Raw genomic sequence first — 11,030 nt, forward strand, 5'->3', positions numbered from 1 at the left:
TGCTCTTTGTTTCTGTGTGGTTGTGCATTTGCACAGTCTACGGAAAATGTAAAATACTTTTAGCCACATTGACGCATTTGCAAAGCAACAGCTGTTCTGTGGTAGCATATCAGCACGCATCATCATTTTATAGATCTCTTGATAAAAAAGGAGAAAAAAAAAGTTAATGTTTGCTTCGCTGCATAACAACTTTAGCAAACTACCTGTTGCATCTGAGCACCATTATTGCCTGAATTCCAGGGAAAGGGCTGTCCTGCTTGTATATCCTTACCTTAATCAAACTGCCCGAGACACACAGCTTGCTATACTACTAGGTTGGGCTGATTAAAACATTACCAAATGCTTTTTTCATTCATTTTAGTGCTGTGTTGATATTGGCTCGTTTCTAAGATGTAGCTCTGTGTGAGTTCATTTAGCAGGGCCCTTATTGCTTAAGGCTGGTTTGAAAGTACTGAACTTATTCTTCTGCTTGCTGCGGAAGAGGCAAAACCAGATCTGCTATATGTTCCATTATTATAGAATAATGCCAGGATAATTTTATAACTGCAACTTCTTTACAAGGGGCCAAACCATTTAGTTTAGCGTGTTTAAAAGCTGTACTTGTGTCTCACGCTGCCTGGAAAGTTATTAAATGGTAAAACTCAGTTTATAGTTAATATAACTGCCCAAAAAATGTAACCAAAGGGTGAGAAAATGTCTGTTCTCATCGGTGGTCTTAGCAGCGTGTTGTTTTAAGCATTTAAAAGTGCCAGTCTTCCAGTTTGGTTTTACTGAATTTAAACACACTGTGGTTTTTAAACCAGCATTTTTGAACTAATTACTTCCCTTTGCTTTGATGCACATGAGCCTGTTTTTTTCTTTGTGCGTATTTCACTTCAAAATTTACTGTATGCAACACATTATTGCTCAGACAGCGGAGACTGTACGGCGACATCAGATTATAAACACCCAGGGTGGTGGTGTCCATTTCCGTCTGTGCTCTAAGCTTTGGTCTGAGGGAGGATTGGGATGGGGAGGGGGTGTTGTCAGACCATGATGGGTGACTCTGACCGTGACTCCAGCTTCCTGTCTCTGTATTTCCTGTGCCTCCTCTCCTCTGCTCACTTGTTACTCGATGACAATAGGGGTTGAGTCCTAACAGACAGCTACATCCCCGGGACTGTCAAGACAATGAGAAAAGGCCCTCTAGGCCGTAGCAGCGTAGCAACTTGTTCAGGCAAACCAGGTACAGATTCCTAACAACACGAGCCAGTGCCATTGTTGACCAATGCTGATCTTTTAAAAGTGTAGTGGGCAACAGCTTTATGATGTTACAGTTAAGTTTCATCAGTGTCCTACATTGTTGTGCAATTGTACAGGGATAGAAAGAAGCTGTTTATTGGTCCATCGAGCTCTTATTGCAAAATTGGGAGTCAAGTCCAGTGATACTGTTACACCATCGGCCCAGTTTTTGTGGGCGTTTGACGCAAGTTTTGACAAAGAGTCAGGTTTTCTTTTTTTCTTCACCACTAGATGTAATTGAAGCCACAATCAAACCCGGGGTGTCTCCATTTTCAGTTTCCAAGGGCACAGGTGTATCCGGGGCTACAAGACCACACACTCTGCTGACCGCCAGCCTGGTTGCTGTGACCTCAGAGCGGGGAGCTACTTCCCTGCCCCTCACTATCATTAACCTCGCCACACTTCCACACCGATGCCGGTGACGGCCTTGGACAAACACTGCCATCTGAATGCAGTTAAAGGAGTTTAGTGCTTTTGCGGGTAGCGTGCAGGCAAGCCCCTCGAGGAGAACACAAGCGAGTAGGAAACTTTAACTCACGTGTGGTCACTTCAGCTTTGAAGCACCCGCCGTCTTCACTGGGGAAAGAATGACAAAATTATTGAAACAGATGCAGCGGTGGGTCTATAGCTGTACCAGGCGTAATGGACATTAAATTATAGTGCTGCGCTTCCATTTAACTGAAAGGGTGGTGAGGAGATCACACGAGCTCCAGCGGTGATTATGGTGCTTAATCGTAATTTTTTTTTAAAAAGTTTTACCTCTGTAATCTTCTGTTCTTCATCTGATCTTCATCTTGGAAAATAAGACAGCACAAGGAGTGCGAATGGAAAACATGTTTCTACTGTAACCCTGTTCTTACCTGTTTCTGATCAACGCCTTCGAGGAAATGTGTTGTCCTTGTGTTACTAAACAGTGTAAATTTGACATCATTCATTTGGTGTTGACACTCGAAACAGCCGCATGCATGCGACAGAGGCGGCGTGTGCTCACTCTGGGGTTTGTTCGATTGCAGTGCAATGGTGTTGCATTATGAGGTCACATTGTTCCTGAGAAATCCCATTTCTTTACATTTTATGTTTTTCCTTTTTCTTTATTTCTCTTGTCAGTTAATATAGCAGGAACTTTAGCGTGACCCCTAAACTTGTTATCTGGAACTTTTCTGTGATGAGCTCAGGTATGTTAGTAGTTTGGTGCCTGAGGCTACAGGAAGAAGGATGTCTGCCAGTAAATGATCTCAGGGAATTACTATAGCAAAAAAAAAAAGGGAAGTAGGTGGAGACACACGCTCAGGCCTGTATGGGAGGGAGGAGCCATCAATCTCCTGTTAGACTTTGTAGGCCAGTCAGTTAAGTCAGCTTTATTGCTATAAGTTTCCTGCCTGACGCCAGTTGAGAAAAGAGAATAGAGAGAGGAAGACGGCTGGCTCACAGACACGCTGAGACGAGTTAAAGTACTTGGACCTTTACAGGATTTCTTTGTGCTGTGTTTGTTTTTTCGTTGAGTGACAATGGGACTATGCTGCTCTGAAAAGCAGAAGATAAACTTTGAGATGCTTGCGAGTTGGAAAAAGGTGAGTTAGCTTTATAGAGGCTTACTTTGTGTTGTAGGAGTGTAGCGTGCCATGTGGAGATGGTGTTTTATTCAAGAATAAATTGCTGGATTTGAAGTGACATCTAGTTTCAAATAAAAAAAAAAATTTGCTCGTCAGTAATTACACTCAAAATGTTCCTGAATTGTTTTTTTCCTTCTATGATTGCATATTTGAAAATATGTTGATCTTTACTTTCTGTAGCATGTTGTTTCAGTAGCTTTTTGGGGTTTTTTTTGACACAGTTATATTATGCATTAAATATTTAAACTTTATTAAACAACGGCTCATGATTGTGTGAGAGCAAATTGCTTTTTTGTCAGAGTTTGCGCAACTTCTCTCAGTTTCCTCAGTTTGTTCTGAAACTGAGAATCATTTGCTAACGTAAAAGGATGTATGAGTTAGCGCCATGCATTGAGTAATCTGGGTTACTGAGAACACTTGCAGCCTTGTCATCGTGCCGTGTGTGTGTGATGTGTTTCAGCTGAACTACACAACCCCGGGTGACTGACATACAGCTGTGTGCCTAATTCACTTCCTAGAGGTCACTCAAATCCACACTGTGCTGCATTAAAGAATCAATTACAAGCTCTCTTTGAGCAGACTAAAGCCAACTGATTCCAGCTTCTTTGATCTTTCTGGGTTTTTAGTGCAGCCAATGCTTTGAAAGTGGTATTCAAGTTCCACAGTCAACTAGATGTTAGCTGTCTGGTTGACAGCTATTAGACAGCTGTTGAGATCAGAGAGTCTGGTTCAGTATGAAGCAAAAAGAACTCATTATAAGAGAGAATATAAGATCTGGCAGAAACCACAATGACAGGTTTTCTATTTTCTTTCCGGTGTTAGAATACAGAGTTATAAAAAAAGGAAAACCCAAGTACTTTCTATGGAAATGGCCTTTATTGCACACACCATTACTACATAGTTTTCATAATCAAGTTTGGGGTGTGATGTTTGCATATGCTTATTCAAATCGAAAAGAACATTTTGCATGAGAGATAAAAACCGATCTCCTTTTGCACAGAAGCTATGGGTTTTTTAAAAATGCCTATCTGGAGCGTCGCTGCTGCGGTTTTTGTGATAGGTTTGTTTATGTTTACGATGCAGTGCTGTGTTTTTAAAGTAGGGACCACCATGAGAACAGGACCATGTGATTCTGTTGCCATGGCATTCGGGTTGCCATGCAGATGGTGGTACACCGATGGCAGACTGAAAACTCTGTCGTCTGCTTGATACAGCAAAACATCACGATTATGGACTGAACTATTTGCACACCCCCATTTTCTGTTTTTAAAATATGTTTAGTTCTGTGTCTGAGTTTGTGTCTGTGTCTCATCATCCGTGTGATAAACGCTCTGGTGCTTTGAAGTCTCACGTTGCGCAGTATGCTTTGCATCTGTTCTGCATTACTGTGCAGGGGGAGCATTTTAAGTAGAGAAGGGAGACAGCAGTGGGAGGGGGGTTTCACAGAACACAGGAGTGAGAGAGAAATAGCTAGAAATAGGGAGGAAGATGTGGGGGATCCTCCAAGCTCTCATTTTCTGCAGTGCTGTACATGAGCATCAGTTTTTAGCGAGGGTGGGAGGCAAAGAGAGAGACAGAGAAAGTGAGAGAGAGGCTCCAGCAATTTGTGCCACAGGGAACTCTACAGCTATAGCGCACCCCCATCTCCTCCTCCTCCTCTCTGCCTTTTTCAGTCCCTCTCTTTCTTTCCTCCTTCTGCCGTGAAGACTGCCTTTTTTTCTTGACTTGCCAAATCTGGGCTTGGAAAGGCTGGATTTTCTCCTGTATGATTTTTGGATGGTGGCAGAAGGAGATGGAGGTTTGAAGAAAGGGACAGAGGCAGCGACAGCCAGAGGAAAGGAAATATTGATCGCATCCAGGGGGATTCCATCACTCACGACAGTGGCTCGCGATCCTTGATAACAATGGAGGAAGCTAGGAGGAGGCGCGTTTGGCTGGGAATGTAGGGCTCCGCCACAGCCCCTCTCCAGAGACTTCGGCTGGGGCGTTTTTACCGTAGTCAGCCGCTGCAAGGCGGTGATTTGGTGACGCCTTGAGCTTCAGGCTGTAGGGCTGAGCTAAGCCTTGGGGGTCCACTCAGAGAGGAGCACTTACTGCTTCTGCTGGGGGGCTCAGCACTGCTCAGCACCATGCCTGAGGCCAACTACCTGTTCTCTGTGTCCTGGGGATACATTAAGGTGTGTCCCAGAGGAGGTTTTCCATTAATCGGACTGTTTCTGTGCATATTCTACATTCATATCTGTTTTCTGTTGCTGGTGAAGAGCCCAATTTCTCTTTGAATGCATTACGACATGTTTTTAATCTTGCTCAGTGGTTGCATGTGTTGAGAAAACGGGCATCTTTTGCTTATCTGTAAAATTTGCATAAAGGAAATATAAACTATGCACAGCACGCATAGTTTATATTTGTGTTGAAACACGAAGCAGTCTGGATAAGGAGACTGGGGAAGAATACACAAACCTAATATGGCTCATTAAATCCAGAGAACATGGTCCCATGGGACATGTTCCAGTGGAAAATAACAGGAAAGGGTTTATTCCGCTGCTTAGAAACAGCAGTCAGACTCATTTGCTGGATGTGTTTCTGCGTATAAATCACATTACCTCCTTAACATTTTATCTCTTTGCTTCCAGTTCAAGAGGATGCTGAACCGGGAGCTAAGCCACCTGTCTGAGATGAGCCGATCAGGCAACCAAGTGTCAGAGTACATCTCCAGCACCTTCCTAGGTGAGCACTGCAGCACATGTTTACCACACACCTCCTGAAGTATACATTGCGCCATTGCAAAATGTGCTGTATGTATGACTTCAGTGAGCCAGCATCCTTCAGGAATGTCACAGAGGTTGCGAGGTTACCCAAAGCATGTGCCAAGCAGTGGGGAAACTCACAGTTCCTCTGCAACGCTGTTCTTAAACCAGTCTGATCTGGTCTGGAAGGGAGACAGGGTCCCCTCGCTCCGACTGCAGAGATATGTGAAGGGAGGAGGGAGGGCTTTGTACTCAGGGAAGACTTCCCTCTGGAGAGATTAGGAGCAGTGAGTCGGAGAGAGAGAGGGTGTTTGTGTGCTTACAGTGCCATCAGGTTCAGAGAGATGCTGCATTATTCATCAGTGGGACAGCAGTGGTTGCTTGTCTTTAAAAAAAAAAAAGCCTGGCGGCATTTCGTGTCTAATGGCCAGCCAGCTCGCCAGCCCTGCAAACCACTCTGCCCCTCAGGTTTTTCTACCCTCCCATCTAGCTCACCACCAGCATACATACAGCCAGACTCCCAGCTTATAAGGGCTCACTGCAGACTAATGTTGTGGCTCTTGTTAGTGAACACGTGTCTATTTTCCTGCCTCGGAGCAGCAAAACATAAAAAAATGACAGAAAAAAGACAAGATGCTGGATGCAAGGTGGAAAGAGGAAAAGAAAAAGCTACCTCTTGTGCTAACAATAGAAGTGGCGCGGTGATAGAGACGAACATGAAAGCTCAGCTCAGTTTATCTTTGAAGCTTTGCGGTTTTATCTGCATTGCAGCTAGCACCTGTCAGGTGTAGGGAGATGATTTTCCTGTGCTTTGTAGAGGACGCAGCTGAGATGTTTTTTTTCTCGCTCTGCGGCTGTGTGTGCAGTGCACACGTACAGACTGAGGGAGTCTCACGCTCACACACAGTGAGAAATGTCACTCAGCTAATACATGAGTCACATGCACCGACTGAACCCGCATACTTCCAAGTCCCTCCCCTAAACATTTCGGCTTAACGTGAACCATCTTTCCACGATTCTCTGAATTGTTACCAACACATGGCTCAGATTCACAGAATGCCTAGAATACTGCCATGTTTCTCTGATCATCATAACAACTCATTAGCACAGCCTGAGCCTTTGTCTCATAAAACATTTGCATCTCATCAGTGTATTCAGCTATTTTACACATTTATTTTTTTGCCTTTCCTGCTTTTGTTACTAGTGTATTTTTATTGCAGAAGACAGGCATTGAGGGATTGATTGCTAATTTAATAGCAGCCATTGCAGCTTTTTTGTCTTGAAAACCACCTTTTTTAATGTTAATTCTATTTTCTCCAGACAAGCAGAATGAGTTGGAGCTTCCGTGTCCAGTTCCAAAGCCGAGGGAAAGAAAGAGGAGGCAGGGCCAGCAGCAGCAGCAACAGCAGCAGCAACACGGTGGGATGATGACACAGATCAGTGGGGTGAGAAAAGTCAGCCATACATCAAGTATCTCGGGAGGTACTGGAAATCGCTTTGGGGTCAAGACGGACCAGGAGGAATTGTTGTCAAAGGTAAGTGACAGACAGACTGGAGAAACTTAAACTTGCGTGATATCTGGTGTCTCACGTGCTCAAACACTTAAATTTGTGTCCTCTCTAACAGGACCTGGAACACATCAACAGATGGGGCCTGAATATTTTCAAAGTGGCTGAGCATTCTCACAATCGACCTCTCACATGCGTCATGTACACCATCTTCCAGGTTTGTTTTCCGCCTCAGCTTCCATTCTGTAATCGGGAAAGAGCTCATGAAAACTGTGAAGCCATTCAAACAAACACACACACAAGCCGTGTCAATGTGTACATCATGCTCTGTTAGCTAGCTCCAGACTATAATCAGTTTGGCTGCACATGTTTTGTTTTTGTTTTTTTCACTTGGTCTAGAAAAATGCTGCACCCCTTTCTTTCGAGGCCAAAAGATAACTTAAAATGTATTACTGCTGCAGCAGATACTGTCAGTGCACCTGTTAGTCTGGAGCCCTGCCTAGTTTATGACTACCCATCTGATGACTCAGAATTGAACTGTGGCTAGATGGATAGACCGTAGAGAAAATAATATCCTGTAGCACGTTTAGCCAGGAGTCTTGTTTTTCTAATCCACACTGTCACACGCAGGAGCGAGACCTGATGAGGACGTTCAAGATTCCAACGGACACCTTTGTGACGTTCATGCTGACCCTAGAGAGCCACTATCACTCCGACGTGGCGTACCACAACAACCTCCACGCTGCCGACGTAGCCCAGTCCACACACATCCTCCTGTCCACCCCTGCATTAGATGTAAGTCGTGTAAAATCTGTCTTACCTCACTCGCTTTCAGTACTTCTAAGTGTTCAGAGTTTGCCCTTTAAAACGTGGCACAGTTAAAGCGTGTCGCCACCGGCCACACCTATCACTTGAACTGTTTATATTGTTGTGATGAATAGCAACAATAGAAAGAGCATACCACAGATGGTGACACATGGAAGGATTGGTTTTTCAAACTAATACCTTGCCTTGTATGGTAAGCAATTTGCTAATTTATTTTTACTTTACTTCCTTCTCTTCAAACACAGGCGGTCTTCACTGATCTGGAGATCTTGGCAGCCATTTTTGCAGCAGCCATTCACGACGTGGACCACCCAGGAGTCTCCAACCAGTTCCTAATCAATACAAGTAGGTCCACCTTTTCATTCGACATCCATCAAAAAAGTCAGCTAGAGTTATTTATTTGGTCTACATTTTGAAAAAAGGGAGAAACATTTGCTTGATTTGATGTTTAATTTCCTTTTCTTGTCCTCTTTTGCATTTAGACTCTGAGCTGGCCCTGATGTACAACGATGAGTCAGTGCTGGAAAATCACCACCTGGCCGTGGGCTTCAAACTGCTGCAGGAAGAAAATTGCGACATCTTCCAAAACCTCTCCAAGAAGCAGAGGCAGACGCTCCGGAGGATGGTCATAGAAATGGTGAGGAAATGTCTGCACATCTGTCTCAGGCAGCAGCCCCGTCTCAGGATCTGAGCAGTTTTCACAGTTTTTCTTAAATTGATTTTTTCATGTCTTGCTGTCTTCCAGGTTTTGGCAACCGACATGTCTAAACACATGAGTCTGCTGGCGGATTTGAAAACGATGGTGGAAACCAAGAAGGTCACCAGCTCTGGTGTCCTGATGCTAGACAACTACACAGACAGGATGCAGGTAAGAGGCAGACTAGTATGCACATTAGACACAAACACTTTTCTATTTACCACAGAGGGAGGAAAAGAAAAAAAACATACTAAATGGTGATATTTTTTTTCCTGCAGGTTCTCCGTAACATGGTTCATTGTGCAGACCTGAGCAACCCCACCAAACCTCTGGATCTGTACCGGCAGTGGACTGACAGGATCATGGATGAGTTCTTCCACCAGGGAGACAGAGAGAGGGAGAGGGGGATGGAAATCAGCCCAATGTGTGACAAACACACAGCTTCAGTAGAGAGGACTCAGGTAGAGAACACAGGCATCCAGCTCTCAAAATAAAACCTGAAAACTGTGGTTATTTTTCATATTTACTGACATCCTCTCTGTTTATCTTTTCTAGGTTAGCTTCATTGATTACATAGTGCACCCTCTGTGGGAGACGTGGGCTGACCTGGTCCATCCCGATGCCCAGGACATCCTGGATACACTAGAGGACAACAGGAACTGGTACCAAAGCATGATCCCCCAGAGCCCCTCACCTCCTTTCTACACCAGTGATGGAGAAGGAGGACCTCACGGGGAGGTGGAAGGGCGGCCTGTAGCGAGTAAATTCAAGTTCGATCTAACGCTGGATGACCAGGAAGGACAAGGTGAAGACAGTGGAATGATGGACACGGCTGACAGTTGTGACAATGTGACATTACAGCATCTTCCCTGTGATCAGGAAGGGGCAGAAATGACAACACATGACGGCTCCCCGGAGGAAACATAGCTTAACCGGTGGTGTTCTCGGAGCGTAGCACGTTTTTGGTGAATTCATTTTATTGCAGTGGAGCAATCCTGCAATTTGGCTCTGGCAGGAGCTGCTTGGCAAAGAGGTCCTGACTGAATGTGGGGCACCCCTGCGAACGAGGCTTGGAAACCCTGCGGTAGTTTGTCTTTGAGCCCCCCTGGAAGGGAGCTGGAAGAGTGTAGGCTCTGTTCTTTACAGAAGGGACTACTGTTGGACTGCAGAGCCTAACCTGGGTTCTTTCAGGCAGAGAATGTGAAGTGGATGTATGAATCCGTGTACTGGGACAAGTCTGAATTTCAAACTTGCACTTCAGGACATTTTTTTTAAATGTTCATTTAGATTCTTTGTATCGTGTCGAGATTGGATACGACCCTATATTGTCCAACCACAGCTACTGGTCAGCGAGTTATTTCTAACCCAGTAGTGTTTTTTTAACACTTGTCTAAAAAGAGTAGTGTGCCTTTTTTTACAAGTGTGTGTTTTTGTAAGTTTTTTTTTTTTTTTTTTTTAAATAATTTATTGAACACATTCATGTAGCTGTGTGTCAGATTTTCTACAAACGGACATAGCTGTCTCACACAGTCTTCCTGATGTTCTGGCAATAGTATAAGCTTGTTCTTCACTAATGGATGTATATTATAAAAAAATCAGCTGACTTCCCAGCACGATTTGCACTTTGTGGCACACACAGTTAAACCAAGACAAAGACAGCATCTGTAACTTAAAGGAGAGACCATAGCAAGCATGTCAAACCAAATAATTTAATTTGATTTATCCAAATAAGTAACTGCGTAAGCAATTAAATGACTCATAGGCTAGATTTCGTAAAAGAGGAAAAACCTTTCTTTTTTTCTTTTTTGTAGAACAAAAACCAAAAGTCCAAAGATCCTGTAAGGAAAGCACTTTGTTGGATTCACTGCCACCCCTCAAAAGAATGATCGTATTTCCAAAGAGTAAATGGTGTGACAAGTCAAACTTCCGAGCGGCAGCGGGATTGATTCCCTCTCACTTAAAGCCAGTTACAGAATAAATTCTCACTACAATCTTCCAAGATTAAAGTGGAAAAGAAAATATTTCATAACCCAGTTGCGTTTAAGCCCCATCCAGTGTGGAAAAACCGTCTCCGCCCTGTAATTCCCCTTTTCATTGCCTCACACAACACACCTGTTGTGGTTAGCAGTATTCTCATGAATAGGCTGACTCATTTTGAACTTTGAATGACTTCAAGGCTGAACGCGCAGTTTCAGAAACACCTGTCAGTAATGGAATAATTGAATCTTGTAGTTTTTCATTGCAGCACTTTCAATACGTCGACAGTTATGCAGCTGGTTGCTGATCTGTCCAAACACTTCCTTAGAGGTACCACGTTGTATGGTCATAATACGGGGAGATCGGTTTCATGTTTCACGAT

General features: G+C 43.9%; 1 protein-coding gene across 1 annotated transcript in view; it reads left to right on the top strand.

Moving 5' to 3' along the window:
- Window positions 1-11,024, top strand: part of LOC102204313 (cAMP-specific 3',5'-cyclic phosphodiesterase 4B-like) — a 45,095-nt gene extending 34,071 nt beyond the window's left edge. The window contains exons 10-18 of the mRNA XM_005741920.1: window positions 5,528-5,621; window positions 6,962-7,176; window positions 7,268-7,366; window positions 7,780-7,944; window positions 8,220-8,319; window positions 8,457-8,611; window positions 8,720-8,842; window positions 8,950-9,132; window positions 9,227-11,024. Coding sequence (XP_005741977.1) covers window positions 5,528-5,621; window positions 6,962-7,176; window positions 7,268-7,366; window positions 7,780-7,944; window positions 8,220-8,319; window positions 8,457-8,611; window positions 8,720-8,842; window positions 8,950-9,132; window positions 9,227-9,598 — 1,506 coding nt within the window. The 3' untranslated portion in view covers window positions 9,599-11,024. The remainder of the gene's footprint in view (window positions 1-5,527; window positions 5,622-6,961; window positions 7,177-7,267; window positions 7,367-7,779; window positions 7,945-8,219; window positions 8,320-8,456; window positions 8,612-8,719; window positions 8,843-8,949; window positions 9,133-9,226) is intronic.
- Window positions 11,025-11,030: the final 6 nt, after the last annotated feature.

This window comes from Pundamilia nyererei, unplaced genomic scaffold, assembly GCF_000239375.1.
Source record: "Pundamilia nyererei isolate P.nyererei 1_Seehausen unplaced genomic scaffold, PunNye1.0 scaffold00115, whole genome shotgun sequence".
NCBI classification, from domain to species: Eukaryota; Metazoa; Chordata; class Actinopteri; order Cichliformes; family Cichlidae; genus Pundamilia; species Pundamilia nyererei.